The sequence below is a fragment of the Urtica dioica genome, chromosome 12 (genome assembly GCF_054948205.1).
Source record: "Urtica dioica subsp. dioica isolate 48M chromosome 12, U.dioica_male_clone48M_v1_H2, whole genome shotgun sequence".
NCBI classification, from domain to species: Eukaryota; Viridiplantae; Streptophyta; class Magnoliopsida; order Rosales; family Urticaceae; genus Urtica; species Urtica dioica.
In genome coordinates, this window is record NC_142767.1 from 14,638,689 (window position 1) to 14,661,498 (window position 22,810).

Sequence of the window (22,810 nt, forward strand, 5' to 3'; positions counted from 1 at the left end):
GGTTGGGTTCATCTTTGTTTTTTCAGTTTGTCTTTTCATTTTAGGGTTAGAGATTTTCATGAAAAAAATTTGGTCATATTAAAAGTGTTTAAGTTGTTGAATTTTTGTGGTTTTTGAAGTTAAAAAACAAAGAAAAAACGATTCTCGAGATTCTGGAAAATTTTGAAAAGTTTCTGAAAATTTCTGGGTTTTCGTTGAAGATTTATTGACATTGATGTCAATAAATATGCATTTTTATTGACATTAATGTAAATAAATCTTCAACGTTTCTGGGTTTTCGTAGAAGATTTATTGCCATTGATGTCAATAAATATGCATTTTTATTGACATTAATGTCAATAAATCTTCAACGATTCTGGGAAATTCCTTTGAAGATTTATTGACATTGATGTCAATAAATATGCATTTTTATTGATATTAATATCAATAAATCTTCAACGATTCTGGGAAATTCCTTTGAAGATTTATTGACATTGATGTAAATAAAAATGCATAATTATTGACATTAATGTCAATAAATCTTCAACGAAAACCTATAAATTTTCAGAAACTTTTCAAAATTATATATTTGATTTATTGACATTGTCGATATTATGAATTTTTTTTTTTTTTTTGCAAACTTGATAAATCTTTTTAAAAAAAAGTTTTTTTTTTAAGATTTATTGTATATTTGTGATTGTGCATTTGTAAGTTGTAATCATACTCATCGTGAATAGACACAGCAAAGAAGAACAGGGAAAAAAAAAAAAAAAAAAGGTCATCAGAATAACAAAAAAAAAAAATCAAAAGCAAACAGAATAAAAAAACGCATCCGCGAAAGAAAGAAGAACAAAAATATAGCAGCAAAAAAAAAATCAATCTCAATGAAATGTAAAAAATATATCAGTAGAAAAAAAATATGAACTTTGCCCACATTGAAACTAAGAAAATGGGTAAAATCAAATCTGTTCAAACTAAGGTGAAAAAAAAATAAAAAATCATGCCAAACGGAGAAGCCATTGAAGACAAAAATGGCAACAATGAGAAAAACATTACCGTCGGAAGGAGGAGATCAAGAGCTGATCCCAGGCCTCCCAAACGACGTCGCTGAGCTATGCCTCCTCCGACCACCGCTGTCGTGCCCTCGACCCCGGCCCACCTCAGCTCCTCCCACCTCGCCGTCGACGGCACCGGAACCCTCTTCGTCGCCCAACCAAAGGAGTCGAGAGCGACGGCGAGTTTCGAATCCCACCAGGCGTGACAGAGCAACGAATGCGCCGGAGCTCGACGATCGTCTCCGTCGAGCTGGTTATAAGCTTCTTCAAGTAGTACCAGCTTTCTCCGTCGAGGATTTGGGTTTTGATTTTAGGGTTTTGCCACAGATTGAAGAACACACATCAAAGAAGAAGATAGAATCGTTGTAGCAGAGAGAGAGAAAGAGAATGACAAATGAGTGGGAGAGTAAGAAAAGGGTAAAAGAGTAAGTTAAACAAAATGAAAGTCATATATTTGGATTAATTTAGACATATTGGATTTTGGTCAAAAAAGAGTGTGGAGGTAATAGTTTAGGAATAATCCCAACATTATAAAAATAAATACAAGAGGGTATTACGGGCCATGTTTCAAATGTGATTCCGATGCTGTTTTAGTCTTTTGATTTATGAAATGGAAAATATGAAGAGTATCCTCGTGTTTAATCGAAATGCGAGATTTATCTTTTCGGGTTTTATAAATATCGTACATATCTTTTCAGTTTAATATAAATGGCATATACATCCCTTAAAAAATATTATATTACAAATATCACCCTTTTTCGTTTATTTTTTACAAAAAAATAATTTAAACTCCCCAAAATATCTTTAATGAAATAACTTTTTATTTTCTATTGTATATACAAAAAAATTGTATTAAATTTTTTTTATAAAAAGTTAAGGATTTTTTTTTTATAAAAATAGATTTGTAAATAAATTTTTATAAAGAGATTTTTTTTATAAATAAATATGTATTCTATTAAGGGTATTTTAGGGAGTTCAAACTATTATTTTTGTAAAAAATAAACGAAAATGGTGATATTTGTAATATAATATGTTTTAGGGGATGTATATATTGTCATTTATATTAAACTGAAAGCATATGTATGATATTTATAGAAATCGAGAAGATAAATCTCGCATTTCGATTAAACAGGATGGATACTCTTGATATTTTCCATTTATATGAAAAATGGATCCTTCAACTTTGACAATCAAGAGAACTCACGACCAGCAGAGAGTACGTTGCAGCAGTCGAGTTTGTCACGGAGAGAGAGAGAGAGAGAGAGAGAGAGAGAGAGAGAGAGAGAGAGAGAATAAATAATGGCAATATATCAACAAAAAAAATTCATTCTCATGAAGGGTATATTAGAAGAACGGACGGACGAAAGGAGGAAGGGCTTACGGAGAGCTATAGCTTATGCTCGATATTTTATTTATTTATTTTAAATATAGTCCATGGATATTAATCTTCCAATTAAATCATCCTTCTTCGTTAGCTCATTTGTTAAGATTTATAATCAACGAGATATAGGCAACCATATCAAGAGGTCTATTTTTTTTAGTAAAATAATTAATTAAAAATCATGTTTTAAATTAAATGAAAAATATTCGTTACACCCTTAATAACCAATTTCAGTATAAAAATCACTCTATTGCGATTAAAAATTGGTTTTTTTACCAATTAGGTTGGTTTAACTTAATTGTTCTTTTTGTAAACGTCGACTAAAATAATTAAAACATAGTTAGGATTATTAGACTTTCCATTTTTAGTCTCCTAAATAAAATTCGTCGCTTCATCCCTGATTAAATGTGAAAAAAGTTATTTTCACAAATCAGTCAAAAAAGCTTTGATAGTTTTTCTATTAGGACAACGTAGCAATCTATCTAATTTCAAACTTGATTTTAAGGAACTAGTCAATGTTTCGTTTATTTTGGTAAATTAATCATTTACTAAAATTAACGTATGAAAATACTAGGAACAATCATATAAAATTATATCTGATTAATAAAGTCATGTCACCAAATATGGCTAATTTTTTTTTTTTAGTAGGGGCACTATCGGCCAAGATTACATGATATATTAGCAGTGCAAAGCGCATGTGGCACTATCGGCCAAGATTACATAGTAGGTGACACTATTGGTCAAGATTACATACTTATTAGAATAAATCCTAGGGGGCATGCATTTCTGCATCCTATGGGGGCTTGAACCTATGACCTCTACATTTTAAAGATGCTTAAAATTTTGGTTAGATTGGAAATCAAAGTTTCAAGTGGCCTAATCGAGGAGAGTTTTCTATTATTAATGCACAGTTTCCTTTGGAGTATCATTTACCAAATATTACTTGACGTAGACTTTCGTGTAGACTCGGGGACTTTAGACTTTATGTGTAATAGTATTATAGTTCAGGAGATAAACTTCAGTATCTAAAAAAGTCTATTAAATAAATAAAAATAAGAAAAGCATTATAATTTAATACATTGTAATCAATTTTGGAATAATTATAAAAACACAATTATATTTAAAAAAAAATATATATGTATAGGAAAATATCTATGAATTAGTATTTTTTTATATTATTTTATAGAATTTTCGTCGGTAAACAATATCCCAGTTAAATTTAAATAGGCAAGTCATTATCCTTATTTCAAATATCTATACAAATATTGCGGATGATAATTATGTTAGTAAAATCAGATCATCTGATTTTTTTGATCGGTAACAAAATATTTAAATCATTGGTCTTACGGTAATTGCGGGAAAGCCTTGGAACTATTTTCCACAATTTCACCTGGTTCCTATTTGACCCTAACCGCTTTCAAACTCTCGCTTTTCTTCTTTCGTCCTCTTCTTTTTTTTCTTTGTTTACTTCACTTGACCCGCATGGTATTGTTGAAAGGTAAAGCGTTAAAGGTCATATTGTTTGTCCTTTGGCAGACAGAGTATCCCACTAAGATCTTCCATCTTTATAACAATGCTTTGTCTTCCTCTTTAGCAAATTCTTGAATCACTTTTCTTCCAATCTCCACTTACGAATGGAAAGTTGATATACAATGCTCTTTTACATCTCTCTCTCTCTCTCTCTCTCTCTCTCTCTCTCTCTCTCTCTCTCTCTCTCTCTCTCTCTCTATATATATATATATATATATATATGTATATATATCCTGCTGTTAGAATTAAAATGAGATTCTTAGTAAAACTACATGGTCCAAGTCATGCATGTGAAGGTTAAGCGAGCGTGCTTATTGTGCTATTCTTCACCAAGTACACCTAAAGAAAAGGACATTAAGACAGGTCAGGACTACGTTGCGGTTGAAGTTAATTCATAACACTAGGTTAGAGATCTTGTGTAATTTCTCCCTTGTAATTGACGCTATTTAATTATAGACAAAATGAGCATTCTCTAGGACTATTTACCATATCACCAATGATTTTCTTTCCGAAAGGGTTTAGGTGCCACTCAAAATTATCATATCTCTATGTTCAATTTGTGTGAACAGTTCCGAAAGTTTAGTATTTGAACAAGTGTTTTCACTAATTCATACTTTCCAATTGAAAAGTGCATACAATATATGTTGCTTGCGGCGTATGAATAAGTCAAGAATTCTCACATGAATCTATCGACCTTGTAAGAAAATGACATAAGTATATTCAACAAATAAAAATCTCACAACACAAATAGAATTGTATCTGCGAGCGATCGAGTGATCGTGAGAAGTTATGGATTCGGGCATTTTGGGGTGGGACTAGGATCACACCCCGCTCCTCTTTAGATTGTACCCTTCACGACTCGAGGGGCTGCAAGCCTTTTTTGTTTCTATGAGGCATGGTAGACAACCCAAGTAGTAGAACATCATCTAATTTGATTCGGCACTAGACTGACGATGAACGGAGACTCATTCCACAAAAATACGACGAAAAAAGACTAAATACTTTGCGAATGGTAATCAAGGAAGTCGGTGCATACCGGAGCTCAGATAAAAGATTGAGACACTGGTCTTATTCTCATCCAAGACTCAACCATCACACAAGCAACTTGACTTGTTAGACTTCAATGTATGAAAACAATTGTTCATGGAAATGTGGTCAAAGAAGGGGATGTCAACAGCCGCATCCTTGGTTTGATGGAAGCGGAACTACATTGGTGGGAAATAAAATGACGTTGATATGTGGCTACAATTGAGAGACCGTATCAAAAACTACTTACATGAGAAGTACTCTGACCACTTCAAGCCTCTTAACCGGTGTTCTCGGATGGCTTGGGAAGACTAATTACCCCGATCTTGACAGACGAGGATGATGATTTCCTCGCATCAATCTCTTCTCGACAAGAGATATTTGCCATGGCAAGATCATGGGTTCTGACGGGTTGCAAGGACTCTACTTACCAAAATATTGGAGCAGAGCGAAAGACACCTTAGTATACTGCATCCAAGACAACTTTCAGACGATAAGGAAGTGAATATGAGCTATTTCGCTGATTTTGTTCTTATCTTGAAGACTTTTGGGCAAAATATTTTAAGAATTTTATGCCGATAAGGGTATGTAAATTTCATGTTTATAATTATCACCAAGATCATAACGATACATCTCCGACACTAACTTGATGAAATGATCTCTCCATTTCTTGCACACTTTGTCCTAGGGAGGTACATCGCTGAGAACACGATCATAGTGCAGGGAATTATGAATACAATGAACAAAGAAAGAGGTAACAAGTTAATTGGGATTAAGATTGACATGAGAAAGGCTTTGGAGTGAATGAAGTTGAGCTTCCTCTTTAAAGTCCTCAAGTGCATTGGCATGTTGAAGAAAATGATCAAAATCATTGAACAACGCATCTCCATGGCCCCTAATGTGCTCCTTTTGCACAGGCTTCAACAGTTTGTTTCATCGAGAAGACATTTCCAAGGAGATTGCTTTATGCCTTTGTTTTCATTTTGGGAGCAAAAAGTCTTAAACCATTTGCTGCTTGGAGAGCAAGACTATGCTCACTTCTCTAGAAACATCTAAATGTTCTTTGCCTCTCTCGTGAGGCAAACAACAATGAGTTGGAGACCGTATGGTGAGTTTTATATCTCTATCAAGCTTGGTGTCAAACCAAAGTGTTATCTCCTCATAAATTCGGGTTTGATCTAAAAACACTGGGAAGCACACTACTGAATAGGAAAGACTGCAAAGTTAAACCCATACTACTTCGGGAAATTCTCCCTTCTTGGGTCAAAATGCATCCTTTAGTTTCAGATTCTTGAAGGAAAAATGCATGAACATCTCAAAGAATGGGTGGAAAAGGCTATTCTAAAGCATGTCGCACGATGATTGTAAAAGCAATCTTTCATGGTACCTTCTCTTACTCTCTATCTAGTCATAATTTTTTGCATTGTTTTGTCAATCCTTAGACAACATGGCCTAACTGTAAGAATATTTCTATAAATATTCTTTAATGAGAAAATATTCTTTCCCTTATTGTGGTCCATATATAGTAAGATTGACCAAGTAATTAATGGCCAAATTCGAGCTCAAATAAATGCCCAAGAATCAAGTAATTGCCCACAATAGTGGGATTGTGATTTTTCTCATTGATGGCAATGAGACTATAAATAAAACATTTTGGGGTCCCTAAGCTCACTCACACATTCGGAATACCAACGCCATCTAAGGGTGAGAATGAGAGTTTAGAAGATCCTCAAAGCAACTCGCCCGAATCGGAGTCCGGAGCTCGCCGGAAAAACACAACAATGGCCGGAGGTAAACCGATCCTTTTCGCTTCCGCTTTAACGTGTTCATGTTGCTAGAACACCTTTAGTATGTGTAAAAATATCTTACATTTGGTATCAGAGCCCCACACAACCTCTACCTTGTTTTTGAAAATTTCCATATCCTTGTGTGTTTATGTTTTACGTTTTTTTTTGCGTCAAAATGTTAATATTATTATGGAAATCTTTGAGAAAATTGTTTTGTGATTCTTTTGGCTTTTGAATCACTCAATTCGGTGTTAAAATGAGGGAAAACGAGTCAGATCTTTAAACGGGTCACTCGTAATAACCCATCTAGAGGTTGAAGACGATGAAAAACGACATGTAGTTTAAAATTTCACGTCGTTTTTGTCGTTTCGAATTTTTTGTCGTTTTTCTTCCGTCATGTCGTTTTTGTTCATGCTGTCATTTTTTTCTTTTCAGCATGTCTTGGGCTTATTCTTTAATGGGCCTAATCTTATTTATTTGGCTCATTTACAAAATCCTATTTATTAGATCTGACCTCCCTTTATTATTTTGCATGTTATTACCTTTAATATGCATGCATTATATTATTGTCTATACCAGACAAAAATAAGCAATTATTTGGTGAAAATTTCGTGCATCCTAGCCTCTCCTTGGCCGTGCATCTGCCTCTCCCTCCCCTCGGAAATTCGTTTCCATTCTTAGTAAAATAAGAGAGAGAGATCTCGAAACACATAGTTTCGTGATCTAGTGAGATAAAGACTGTGCTCACTCATCTTTCTTATTCGTCTCGGAGATTACGTTTCGGAAGACTAAGGTGTCATCACATCGAATCCTTGAAGTAGAGTCCCTTATTTGATCGTGTGGAGGCTTGTACGTTCAAGACGAAGACGGATTGTGAAAGCTTTCAGTTCGTGAACCGAAAATCAACGTAAGTACTTGTTTACTCTTATTTCGGTTGCTTGACATATATGCTCTCGTATAATTTTTAATTAACGTAAATCTAGATCTTGTCATATAATCATTGAATTAATTAGCTCATGATTAGCGTAATTAATCACTTTTCCGCATTAATATGGTTATATGGGGGAATCATCCTCGACAGTTTAACTTTTGTTTATATGTCATAAATTAAATCTAACAAATGTTGGTCATAATAGTTGGTGGATTGACTATAGTTCTACAATCCATGTTTCAATTACCTTGCAGAGTTTCAAAACCAATGGAAGCCAGTAAGAAGTGAGCAATACATCCTTTCAGGAAGCAGGATGAGCTCACATGTGGAGGCTGTTGGTTCTTGCAATTTGGTGTTAAGTAGTGGTTTTTTTTTTTTTGCATTTAAAAAGGACCATTTATGTTCCTAGTTTTTCAAGGAATTTAATTTCAGTTTCAAGACTTGTACCTCTTGGTTTTGACTTTAACCTTTCGGATAATGGTTTTACATTATTAAATAAATCCGAAATTGTTGGTTATGGTACACTGCCTGGTGGTCTTTATTCAATTACATTGCAAAATGATGTTGCTAATAACTCCTTGAATGTTACTGCTGGGTTGAAGCGTTGTATTATGAATGAAAAATCTTCTCTATTGTGGCACCGGACATTGGGACATATCTCCATTCTGCGAATTAAAAGGTTAGTGAATGAGGGAGTACTTAGTGCTCTTGATTTTACTGACTTTGAGACATGTGTGGATTGCATAAAGGGAAAGCAAACCAACAAGTCTAAAAAGGGTGCAAAGAGAAGTACTGAATTGTTAGAAATCATACACACAGACATTTGTTGTCCTGACATGGATTCAAGTAGTCCAAAATACTTCATCACTTTCATAGATGATTTCTCACGATATATGTATCTCTATTTACTTCGTTCTAAGGATGAAGCTTTAGACGCCTTTAAAGTTTTCAAGGCTGAAGTAGAGAAACAATGTGGTAAACAAATTAAGATTGTGAGATCAGATAGAGGTGGTGAATATTATGGTAGATACACTGAGAATGGACAAGCACCTGGGTCATTCGCGAAGTTTCTTCAAGAACATGGGATTGTTGCCCAATACACTATGCCTGGTACTCCGGACCAGAATGGTGTTTCAGAAAGAAGAAACCGAACTTTAATGGACATGGTGAGAAGTATGAGGAGTAAAACAAAACTTCATCGATTCTTGTGGACTGAAGCACTAAAGAAAGCTGTGTATATATTAAACCGAGTTCCAACCAAGGCTGTTTTAAAAACGCCATTTGAGTTATTCAAAGGTTGGAAACCCAGTTTGCGACATGTACGCATTTGGGGATGCCCGTCTGAAGTGAGAATTTATAATCCACAAGAAAAGAAACTAGAACCTAGGACTATAAGTGGTTATTTCATTGGATATGCCGAGAAGTCTAAAGGTTATAGATTCTATTGTCCATCTCACAATACTAGGATTGTGGAATCAAGAAACGTAAAATTTCTTGAGAATAACTTGATTAGTGGGAGTGACCAATTGCATGACTCAGTGTCTGCATTAGATCATAATGAAAATGAACCTTCTAGTTCAAGTGATAGACTGATTATCGTACACACTCCTCAAGCTCAATCGTGTGTAAGACAACCAGCTATTGAAATTCCACAAGTTAATATTGCTGATCCTTTAGATCAAGTTGCTGATCAAGATCATGTTGAACAACTAATCGAACAACCGATTGTACAACAAGATCCTCAAGAGAATAATGAAGCAATATTAAGAAGATCTACAAGAGTTAGAAGTCAGCAATTCCTAGTGATTATGAAGTGTATCTGCAAGAGACGGACTGCAACATTGGAGCCGAGAATGATCCTGAAACATTTTCACAAGCTGTAAGTTCTAAAGAATCTAACTTATGGCACAATGCCATGATTGAAGAAATGAACTCTATGGCGACTAATCAAGTCTGGGATCTTGTCGAGTTGCCTAATGGTGTAAAAGACATTGGATGCAAATGGGTCTTTAAAACAAAGAAAGACTCACAAGGCAACACCGAGAGACATAAGGCAAGACTTGTAGCCAAAGGGTTTACTCGAAGAGAAGGAATCGATTACACGGATAAATTTTCTCCTGTTTCAAAGAAAGATTCCCTTCGCACAATTATGGCATTGATAGCCCATTTTGATTTTGAGTTACATCAAATGGATGTGAAAACAGTTCTCCTTAACGGAGATCTAGAGGAAGAGGTTTACATGAAATAAACTGAAGGATTCTCTTCTAGTGATGGTGAGCATTTAGTCTGCAAGCTTAATAAATCCATTTACAGTTTGAAACAAGCCTCCCGCCAATGGTATTTAAAGTTTCATGATGTCATCACTTCATTTGGCTTTGAAGAGAATGTCATGGATCAATGTATATATCAAAAGGTTAGTGGCAGTAAGATATGTTTTCTTGTTTTATATGTGGATGATATTCTGCTAGCGACTAATGATAATAGAATGTTGTACAAGGTAAAACAATTTCTTTCAAAGAAATTTGATATGAAAGATATGGGTTAGGCATCTTATGTCATTGGCATTAAGATCCATAGGGAAAGATCACGAGGCATTTTGGGTTTGTCTCAAGATACCTATATCAATAAAGTTCTTGAGAGATTTCGGATGAAAGATTGTTCATCAAGTATAGCACCCATTGTGAAGGGTGATAAATTCAGTTTGGACCAATGTCTGAAAAATGACCTTGAGATGGAACAAATGAAGAATATTCCATACGCTTCCGCTGTAGGAAGCCTTATGTATGCTCAGGTTTGTACCAGACCTGACATTGCATATGTTGTTGGAGTATTGGGTAGATATCAGAGTAACTCAGGTCTTGACCATTGGAAAGCTGCAAAGAAGGTTATGAGATACCTTGAAGGAACAAAGGATTACATGCTTATGCTCAGACGGACTGATGAATTGGAAGTGGTTTGCTACTCTGACGCTGACTACGCTGGCTGCATTGATTCAAGAAAATCCACTTCGGGATATGTTTTTATGCTAGCCGGTGGAGCCGTGTCATGGAGAAGCACTAAGCAGACATTGACTGCTACATCCACGATGGAAGCTGAGTTCGTATCTTGTTTTGAAGCTACATCGCATGGTGTTTGGTTGAAGAGTTTAATATTTAGGCTTAGAGTTGTCGACTCTATTTCTAGGCCACTAAAGTTGTACCTTGACAATTCAGCTGCTGTTTTATGACTAGTAAAAGTGAAGTCGAAGCAAACACATCGACATTAATTATCTAGTCATTAGAGAACGTGTTAAAGATGATAAAGTGGTCATCTAACACATTAGCACTGAGTTAATAATTACCGATCCTTGACTAAAGGCATGCCACTAAAGAAATTCAAGGATCATTCAGAAAAACACGGGACTTGGTTCCATGACGTAATCCTTGAATACAGGGTACATTTGTTTTGCATAAACTCTAATTCAATAAGATAATTTCTCATATAGTTGTGCACATTCATTATATTTATTGAGAAATATCGTTTAAGTGGACCTAGAATAAACATATGGTTTATTCACTAAAGAATAAGAGGGCTATTAAGTTGAGAGGCTGAATATATAGTAATACATGGAAGATAATACTCGCTCATAGAGAACCAATCGCCATGATTCATATATTTTGTTCTTTGTAAATTTTGAGCTATATGGACCAAGTGGGAGAATGTAAGAATATTTCTATAAAATATTCTTTAATGAGGAAATATTCTTTCCCTTATTGTGGTCCATATATATTAAGATTGACCAAGTAATTAATGGCCAAATTCGAGCTCAAATAAATGCCCAAGAATCAAGTAATTGCCCACAATAGTGGGATTGTGATTTTTCTCATTGATGGCAATGAGACTATAAATAAAACGTTTTGGGGTCCCTAAACTCACTCACACATTCGGAATACCAACGCCATCTAAGGGTGAGAGCGAGAGTTTAGAAGATCCTCAAAGCAACTCGCCCGAATCGGAGTCCGGAGCTCGCCGGAAAAACACAACAATGACCGGAGGTAAACCGATCCTTTTCGCTTCCGCTTTAACGTGTTCATGTTGCTAGAACACTTTTAGTATGTGTAAAAATATCTTACACTAACATGGTACCTTTGTCTCCCAGAGAGCGTCGGGGGCCTTGACTTTAGAAATTTTGAGATCATTAACTGCACTATCTTTGTGAGGCTAGATTGGCGCATATTCATATTCTAATATATTTTGGGTGATGCTATTGCTTAAAAAATATACGCAAGTACATATTATTTTGATGGTCCAGTGCCTAATGAGGTTTAAAAGACATTCTCTCTACCATAGAATGCATTAAAAGCATTCTTGTTATTTGATCAACAGCGAGAACACAACATAGTAAAGAGACAACATCTTCGACGACCTAACGGAGATATGGCTATTTACCTTGACATACTCCTAAGTCCTAACTGAATTTTCCAATTTGTAAAAAAAAATTATTGTGGGAAGAGATAACAAGAACTTTTTAACAATCTGCGACTTAGAGACATTGTCCGAATTGGAGCCTCTCCATTATTTGACAGTATTTTATCTTCAGCAAGTCGCTTTTATGGGATTTTTGTGTTGAAGGAATTATAATTGGGTGGCCATAGTCTTTATAATAGCTTTTACACGATTGAGGAAGTTCCGACTTCTATTTAGAATTAATGACATTTTTGCCCCATGAACTACAATCTTTGTAACAACGTACCCCTCGTAGTATAAAAACTCAACCTTTGCCTTTCAATATCATGTTTCGTGTCATTATAGTCCTTCTATTTATTGTTAGACAAAAACGTCAGTTAAATATCAACACATGGCCATCACATAACTCTTAAAAGAGGGAAATTATCGAAATGTACTTGTGTGTGTGTATATATATATACACACACACATATAACTTGTTTTTGTTTTATTGAAACATAACTCAAACACATATACAGAATTAAAAACATGTCTAAGCTTTTCAATCTAGAGAAGTACTTCGCCTTCTATGGCGTGTATCATCGGAATCCGGTGAATGTCGCTATCCACATGCCTTTGTCTAGCCGATCGTTTTCTCGCTCCTCATCCTCTTGTATCCCTTCAGACCTCCAGACCTCTGATCGATTGTTGTCAGGGATTTGGATTCCTGATTCTCAACTCTGGGTTTGTTTTGACCGTCGTTTATTTCCTATTTTACGTCGTTTTGGACGCCAAGTCTGGCGCTTTGGCTGGTTTCACCTGCTTCGCTTTTGGGGTCGATGCTAGCTTTGTTGCCCATAGCCTTGGCTCATCTCTGGGCATGTGCTAATATTTAACTGACGTTTTGGTCTAACAATAATTAGAAGGACTATAATGACACAAAATATGATATTGAAGGGTAAAGATCGAGTTTTCATATTATGAGAGGAACGTTGTTACAAAGGCTGTAGTTTAAGGGGTCAAAATGTAATTTATTTTTCTATTTATGATGCTATTGTCTTTGATGCTTTTGTTTGACATTTTTATTTACACGATGCTTTTGTTTGATTAAGACCAGTGTTTTTTCTACCTCTGTTATTTAGAGAAGATTAAAATCTAGCCTTCCAATATCTTTCTTCCTAATTAGCTATCCAAATAAATAAATAAATAAATAAAACCTACGAAATAAAACTTTGAGGCAAATTGGAAACATTCACATGAGACATAATCAAAAGGGTCAACCTTTCTCTTTAATTTTTTTTTTCCGGACCACGGAAATGCTTTAGATACACAATGATTTGATGCCCAGCAAAGTACCAGTATACCCTCGGATGGACTTCCAAATCCAATGTTGCACACAACAAAATTACTAAACTAGCATCATGAAAGTTGAGAATTGTGTCGGTAAGCCGACAAAGAGTGGGTCATATTATGGTCCCTGGCACATCCACCTATTTCTGTTTAGCAAGAACAACAAAGTTGTTGTTACTGAGGCTACACTAGAGCTTCAAATCAAACCAGAAAAGATGACAAGACCAAGAGCCACGGACGTACAGAACTCAAAAATTTGAAAATCTAACTACCGTGTTCTAATCAACCACCACTAAATTACATATTAGCAAATAGCATATTATCACAAGCTACAGAGAAACGGAAAGACAAGTTAAATTGAAGTTATGACCGAGCACCTACTTGGTTGAAAAATAGTTTTTCAGTTCGTATAGATAATTATATACGGGACAGCACATGTACATTGTACACCACACCATTCCTATTAAAATGTTTAAAATAAAAAAAATAAATAACTTCTCTTGTGACAGGAATATGTATTACAGGATTCTTCAAGCTCATGTACTCGATTAGAAGATACAATCTGAACAGAACAAAAGCTCGGTATTGGAGATACAAATTATGGGTAAGCGTTTTTACCGTCACATCACGGCCATAATAATGTTTCTTCACTCAGGTTGGTCTAGGAATGGCTTGCTTGAGAGCAACAGTGGGAGCTATTCTGCAACTCCTCCTCTGATGCTCAACAACCAGTTCTCCGGCGAACCAGTCGAGCTTCTCAAAATTGCTCTCTTCGCCGATCTTCTTGCCACCGAAGAGCACCGACTCGACGTTCTTCTGCTTCAGCATCTCCTCCGCCAATCCCAGAAGCATATTTACATTGCCGGGACTCGAGTCCGTATCTACATTTGGCCCGCAACGCCCCATGCTTGATCCGTTTGCCTGACAAAACCCCGGTTCTATAGCTTTTAGTATCTTAGACCACAAATGAAAAGCTTTGAGGCCCCAGAAATGTAAAGTTTCTTAGCTGGCGAAGAAAGGTGATGATAATGGACTACTTAATACCATTCATACCCAATAAAGGATATGCCAATTCTTAACTAAGAATATTAAACACCGAGCACCAACAATGGAAAAGACTTTACATTCATTTATAATTAAAGAACGCTTTCATTCCCACTAGAATTCGATGTCCTATAGACCATATCCATATATCATTGCCTGCATTATTTACATTCAGAGGTTGAGAGAAATAGAAACCAAACTTTCTACCTATAGACACCAAGTGGCAAAAGGCAGTTATACTAGAAAGGAAAAAGAAAATGAAGATGGATCAGAGACTTTTGCTCTGCTACGTTGGCAATGGCATTACATAAAGTAAAGCACCACAAGTCTAAATCATAATAATAGCTAACCTATATGCATTTAGCAAATAAAGCGAACACCTTATAAGCTAGTGGGAATTGTTTCCCCTAAGTATTTGCGGTACCAGTTCAACAACAATTCACTTTCCGCTAAGCTAGTGGGAATTGTTTCCCCTAAGTAGAGATTAAAGAAAAACTAGGTGAAAATGGGAACGAGAGTATGGTTTCCAATGAGTAAGAATCTCCACTACTACCCCACGCAATTGGCAAATATTGGGTATTTTGTGAGATATATTAAAAAAAAACTAAAAAAAAAAAAAATTCCAAAAGCAGGAAACCGACTTTTTCAAGGACAAATTGTCAAACGAGGTGGGTATAGAGTTGGTCCAAAAACAGTCATTTCTCGAAAGTCCTTAATTAAGAAATTGGAATCTCTCTCTCTCTCTCTCTCTCTCTCTCTCTGACCCCAAAGGAAATTCAAAGAGAGTTTTTTCCCGAAGCCGAGCATAGTCTAAAAACACCACACAGACACAGACATGGACACATATAGGTCCCCATTTTGGTTCCCATTAGTCACAAACTACACAAAAAAAGAACAGAGGTTTCAACTTTCAAGTCCACCCAAAGACAGTCTCTCAGTCTCACTCTCTCACTTCAGAAAATGCCAAAACGGTTCTTTATAACTAGAGTTACTACCAGCCTCTCCTTCTCCCACACCACAGCATTAAATTGCGTGATACCATATTTAACCCAACTCCGAAGCATGTCAGCTAATCCCAAATATGGGTGTGTATCTATCGACCTATTTTCTATCCATACGAATAATATCTACATGTCATAACAAAACGACATCACACAAACGATTGACCATTTAACCAGGCTGGCCTAGTCTGTCTCGTACACCAGAAACACGCGAAGAGAGTGAACAAAGAACAAACCCTTCTTAAAGAGGCGAAATAGCCACACGGTAAATTTTGGTAATAAATGACTGCCTAGATTTCCACTTAAAAATTGAAGTTACCGTCACATGATGTCACAAAACACCGCAATCAAAGGATTCCTTATATTACCAATGGGTGTTGAAAATTGGTGATCGGGCATTGAAAACATCTTAGGCACTTTCCAAGTTCAATAAATATACACTACATAATCAAAAACTTAGAAGAATTTTCAATATACGAGTTAATGCGCACCAACTCCAAATAGGAAATACTTAGTAACCACTACTAATATATGATATATTTCTTAATAAAAAACGAGTTAAAGACGTCATATTTGCAAAGTCAGAGACTCGGAATTGTTGCATAATAAATTTAACAATAAATGAAAGAATAACAATTAATAATATTGTACCTGAACCCGAACGTAGTTAGAGCTCCGGCGATGACCGAACGCCATGGACACGGCCTGGTCGACGAGCTCGGCGGAGCCGTCGGCGGCGATCCTAGCGGCGGGCCGGGCCCACTCTTTGGGCTTCCACTTTTTGACCTTCTCGCCGTCGTAGCTGACCTCCAAACCCTGGCCGGTCCCAATGGAAAGTACCAGAATGTCCTCCACGCCCCGCACGTGCGGGAACTCCTGCTTGTTGTGCAGCACGTGCGTGATGGCCGCCGCGGCGGGGTTGCTCATCGCCAATCCTCCGTCCACGGCGAGGCACCGGGTCAGCCCGTCCGCGGACCGCATCGGGACCGGGTCGAACCAGCCCGGCTCTGCTGACGTGGCGCGGCAGACCTCCCAGAGAGGGAAATCGAAGCTCTCCGTCTCCAGCGCGTCGGCTCTGGAGAACAAAAACGGCGCCGTACTGGAGAGGTCGTAGCAAGGGATCAGCACCGGCTTCAATGTGTCCCTTAGGGTTAGGGCTCGGCCTTTGCTGCTGAAGACCTCCTTCATCGCCTTCTCCAATCCCGACGTCGCAGAGCCGGAGGAGCCGCCGTGGCCCGGCCGGAGGACTCGCCGGAGCACGCCGCCGCCGGAGCGGTACAGTCTCTTCCCGTGTTCCGCGAGGAACTTCCAGGTGTCGTCGGCGTCGGAGATCGGGCGGGTTTGGTCGCGAGTGGCGAAGAGCATGGCGGTGAAGATTCCGCCGACGCCGGCGCCGGCGGCCACGTCGAAGTAGTCGGCGATTCTCGCGTCCGGATTTCCGGATTTCGACTTCAGCGACGCCTCGAGGTGAGCTAGGGCTTTACCGGAGAGGATTCCCCTCATTCCGCCGCCGCCGTCGATGCTGAGGATGCATATCTTTCCTCTCTGGTTCTTGATCGCCGCCGCGACGTCGCTCTCGGACGCCAGACCTTGCGGCTGAGCTTCGAGCTTCTCCGCCTCCGCCTCGGCGGTCGGAGCGATCTGTTTGGGGATCCAGAGCTTCTGGTCGTCGTAGCCGAACAGAAATTTGCTCTCCAGAATCGAGAATATCTCGTAGCTCAGCTTGTCCGTGTCGATGCTCGGCTCGTTTATTTCTTCCAACAGATTTGTCGCAGCCATGGAAGAACTCTCTCTCTCTCTGTTTTGGATAGAAATGTATATGAACTAGTTATGCTTGCTCTAAGCTCGGTCAAGCCAAAGCAAGGTTTGTGACTTTTGATTCACCTTGTACGTAACGCCCTTGGCTCTTCAAAACACAATATATCACAACATTCCAAAATCACATGACAAGTGTGATAAACCAAACTCCCCCACAGAAAGCTCCGCCAACGGAATCTCTTTCTTCTTTTCTATTTGCTTTTTATTTTCCTTCGCAACAACCACTATTCCTTGACTCAGGCCAATCAAAGCAAATACTTTATGGCACAATCACATACAGAAATAGCATGAAGAAACTTAAGAGAGCAAGCAAGTAAGTATTATTTAGAAAAAAAAGAAGAAGAAGAAGAATGAACAGGCAGATGTACAGAGGTTTTCAGAGCATGTCTGTCTTCACTCTTGTTGATATATTAATATTAGATATAAATACCATAGAAGAATTCATATTTTGCTTCAATTCAATTCAATCACAAAAAAATATAAGAAATTAACAAAAATGCTCAACAACATTTATTATTATATTTATCTGTCTGTTTCTCGTTTATTGGGTACGGTCTCTTCGATAAAACCCTCCTGCCCTCGAATTTTATTCCTTTTTTTTTTAAGTTATTAACTTTTGGGCGTTTCCGACGGTTGAGTATCGCTCGCCCTTTACGATCGAACGGATCTAAATCGCCCGCGAGATGTTTGTCCGCAATCAACGGTCAAATCTTGCGAAAAAGGAGAAATTTTGATGTTTCATTTTTTTCTCTCTTTCGTTCGCGCGCTTGTCATTTAACGCGTGGGACCCTCCGATTGGATGAGAATTCGTCGGTAATAGAATGGGTACGCACGCACTATAACAAACATTTCCCTATTTTGAGAGAGGACTTTTTGTGTGACGAGTTTACCCTTGTAACTGTGACGTGGAAATATTTGACTGTGGGGTCCACGCTGCTAGAGTGAGGCGGTGTGATACGTGCTGACTGGGTACATCGTATTCGTGGGTCAAAGGCTCCTTTGTGGTAGCGACATGGGAAGAATGAGCTTTGCTAATGAGATTAGGCCAAATTTTTCATTTTTATTTTCAAAGAAGCTCCGGAAAATATCGTTTATATAATTTGGTAGGACGGCGAAAAATTCTGGTTATCGGACAATACTGAAAATATTATTTCCGACCACGAATTTTTTCTGCTCGGATTGCAACGGAAAATTCCGAACGTTAACGACGTAATTTCTTGCCTTACGGTAGTGGTATTCCAGTAACGCTCAAAACCTTATTGGAAATTAAAAAAAAAAAACAAGATAAAAAAACTTGGTCGCGTTGTTACAGTTCTTTAATGGCAGCCGAAATCTGGGTAGTTGGATTTTACATCCAACGACCCAAATTTAATATAAACAAAATAAAAAATAAAATAAAACAAAACCTGCGATGCCGAATGGGGAAGCCAGGTCTTCTGTCTTCTTCCGATCAATGCCTCTGCCACTTCTGTATGTCTTTGGTAATCGTTTAGTCCATGCCACACGAAACTCGAAAATTCTGTCATGCAAAAATACGACTCGAAAGTCCTTCCTTCCGTCACTTCCGTTGCCAAATGCTAGGTTTAGATAGATGCAATCCTAAATTTAAGAGGACGACTTCTAGTTTTTGTTCCTGGGCTCACAGTTTTTAAATGAATGGTCAAATTTCAAACGGTTGCGATTCGATTCGGTCTAAATTTTTGACACCATAGTCTAAATCGGACAAATAGATAAATATTAAAATAAAATATATGATAAAAATAGGTCCAAAATTAACTGTTCATAATCGGATCGAACCAATTAACCTTAGAAAATATAACAAAATAAATGTAAAACGGTATGCTCTCAGATGAGTCAATTTAAAACACTCTAAAACAGTCTAACGGTCTAAAATGGTCTGGACTAAAATGGTTACAACGGTCTAAATGACTCTAAAATGAGCTAAACCTAACCAAACCGATTTGTTCCGGTCCAATTTTTTTTTCTCTTATTTGGTTTAAGTTTGTTTAGACATTGACCGGTCTGGTCTAATTTTTTTTTTTTTTCGATTTCAGTTTATATCGGCGGACATTACTCATAGAATATAAGAGCTAGTAATGATTTTATTCCAAAGATGTGATCTTAGAGCTCCATCGTTTTTATCGTCGTATGGAATCATGGATCATGCACATCTCTATAACTTTATCAATATTATATTTTGACTTTTAATTAGATAAATCTCCAACAAGTACAAGTAGTACTCACAATTATCAGGCCAGAAATTTAATTTCTTTCAATCGACCTTGTGGTATCCTTGAAAAGCCTTTCAATAATATCAAATACATAAAATTACTTTATTAACAAAGAACGATATATATCCCATAATTATTATTATAAACTACTTTATATATTATAATAAAAAATTATTAAATAACTTACTATCAATTCCCATAATTGATGTTGAAGTGATGATAATCTTTTTTTTCTCTTTTGCTAACGACATATTTCGATGAAAATAATGGTTTGGAAGTTTGGATGATATTTTGTTTCTTCCAATAATGCATGGTTGCACTTTATTAAATAGAAAACAACAAAGTCTAACGTCATATTATTGGTATTTAGGTCTTAGTGCCGTGCAGCGGAACTACTTCTAAACTTTAAATTTAATAATGATGGATGGATTAGTTCCAAAATAATTTAAACAAATAATTCAAAATTACTCACTGGTAGACGAATAATTGATTTGATAAAACAAAATAAACGAATAATTGAACATTAGGTTAAAAAAATAATCATGTTTACTATGATGAACGGGAGAATATAACCCTGAAAATATTACAAAGTCAACTCAAACCGTACAGCCTAATAAATAACCAAATAATATTTGTTATGGCGAAAATCCCCCTTCTTTATTAGTTGACAAGTTAATAAGTGGACGACATTTTACATGAAATCATAAACGATATTATAAGGAAAATTCATGCTAATAATAAAATAAAATAAAAACATGTCGTAAAATTCATGCAACATGTATTCGCGTCTCAAATGAACCCAAAGAGCGTAGCTAACCTCTGACACCAATCTCTTTCTAATAACTAGTTGCAAAAAGAGAAATAGCACCAAGTTAGTACTATATGAAACGTAGGAATTTTAATTTAGCTAATATTTAAAAATGTTAAACAAATAACTATAGGTTGACATGACATATTTAATGTCTTTTTTTTTTTGTCTTTTCCTGATTTGTGAAACATGTTTAAGTATATATTCAAATTATTATTATTAATTGTTTTAACTTCTTATTTTCAACAAGTACTCTCTCTCTCTCTCTCTCTCTCTCTCTCTCTCTCTCTCTCTCTCTCTCTCTCTCTTTCTCTCGTCCACTCAATTTTCGTTTTTTTTTCTCTTCAAAAATCCATATATTTCTCGTATGAACTCGAAAACACTGATTTCAAGTCCTATAGATTCATGGCGACAAGAGCTTTAAGAATACACTCATTGTGTTGCCTGAAAGTTCTTGCTTACTTCTGTGGTACGTTTTACGATAACTAGCAAGAGGTGGTATTCACCGCCAATCTAAATGATGTTTACATTTTGGGTAACTAAAGCCCTCAACTGATTTCTCTCTCCTCCTCCTTCTTCGATTATTCTTAGAGGGAGCACTCACTTTGCAGTTTGCACCGACAAGCACCGTCCCAGAGAGCAGCGACGAAAGCAGACAGATCTGCGGGACTCCAAGCGGTGCGGCGATGACGAGAGTGACCCCGATAGAGTTGCTCGCTAAGGCGGAGCGTGAGGTCTGGTCAGGAGTTGTTGCATAAATTGATTATCGTTATTAGATTACTGGTTTTATATGGTTTCATTGTTTTTTAACTTCTGAACCAACAATATTTTTTTTTGTTAATTAACGTTAATATGTCATGATTATTGTATGATTTCATATTCTTAGCTTATGATGTAAATTATTGTTAATATGCCCTAATTGTTATATGGTTTCCAATTCTTAACTTTTGAATCGTCACTTTATTTATATATTGATTATTGGTGATAATTAATTGCGAATTTTTATTTTGTTACTTATTTTATTTTAAGGAGGTAGTTACTTTATTTTAACTATTTTTTTACTATTGGTTTTGTATAATGCAATGATTTTTTTTTATTTTTAGTAAATATTTAATTGCATTTATTAGTTAATTGGTTCTTTAATTTACAGAATTGTAATTGCTTTTTTTTTTTAATTTATGAAAACAAACAATTAAGGGAATTTATGTAAAAATTAACATATGTTAACTAATTACTTAAAATTTTAAAGATGGTGACTATATTTTTAAAATGACTAGTTTGCTAGCTTGCACTTGAAAAAAAAATGGGTTGGATTTGCTCAAACCCGAGCCTATTTCTCACTCTATTATGGAGTGTGTGAATAGAAAAACTCAATATATGGAGTTTCTCTATTCATTCTACTCCATTTTGAAGTGAGATTTTAATCATATTAAAATAATTTAAATAATTACAAAATAACTCCAAAACTTAATGTATTTTAATATTTTACACGTAGTTATATTTTTTTTTATCACAAAATCATGTTATATAATTCTAATTTGGCATAACATTGATTAAAAGTCATTAAAGTACATCGCGTATATATAAATTTAAATTTTAAAAATAAATTACTAAAATATAATACATGATAAAGTCAAGTGCAAATTACGAAATGATAGACATAAGCAACATCAAGTATATGTATAGTTTTAATTAGTATTTTAGTAAGCATCTTACTTTATAAATTTTTTTCGGAATATTTAAATGTTATATGTAATGTGTTTATTTTTTGTTTTTAAAATATTACTTTGTATTTATTGGAGAGTCAGATAATTATTTTAAATTTATATAATATGGTGTAAAATTGTATAGCATGATTGAATACAAAAGATAGAAGTTCAATATATATGTACTATTATGTAATAACTAGGAATATAAAATTATAAAATATTATAAAAAGTATGGATTATGTGTAAAAAAATAGAGTATTGGATTAGAAATAAAATACTATTTGAAGTGACATAAACTACATTTTGGAGTGCAAGAAACTGCATCTATGGAGTTTTTTGTTGAATATGATCTTAGTACTTATTAATGGCAAAACAAATTAACTTGCATTGTAAATCTCTAATGTCTAAACATGAAGGATACTTGTATCGCGGTTGTTCTCAGTTTCAAATAAGGGATTATACCACAACTATAATCTTTCCAATAATTTTGGTCCAAAATTCAATAAGTCTATCTCAATTCAAAGGTATGACTAATCCAAAGGTATGATTACTCATTTTGTGTATTTATCTTTTAACACTCTCTCTCTATCTCTCTCTCTCTCGTGCATGACTGATTTTTTTTTGAGTTGTTGAGTTCTCACGACGTTCACTTTCGTTCTCATACAACCGTTTGAATTTTTTTTTTCAATTGAAGAATCTGAAAATGTCAATAAATCTTCAAAGGTTCAAAGAATT

The 22,810-nt window shown here is 35.9% G+C and overlaps 1 protein-coding gene across 1 annotated transcript; it reads right to left on the minus strand.

Moving 5' to 3' along the window:
- Positions 1-13,902: 13,902 nt before the first annotated feature.
- Positions 13,903-17,874, minus strand: PLP6 (PATATIN-like protein 6). The gene is made up of 2 exons (XM_089603055.1): positions 16,161-17,874; positions 13,903-14,385 (listed from the first exon to the last, which is right to left on the minus strand). The coding sequence occupies exons 1-2, from the start codon at positions 17,286-17,288 to the stop codon at positions 14,116-14,118; spliced, it is 1,398 nt and encodes a 465-aa protein (XP_089459181.1). The 5' UTR covers positions 17,289-17,874; the 3' UTR covers positions 13,903-14,115.
- Between the last annotated feature and the right edge of the window lie 4,936 nt (positions 17,875-22,810).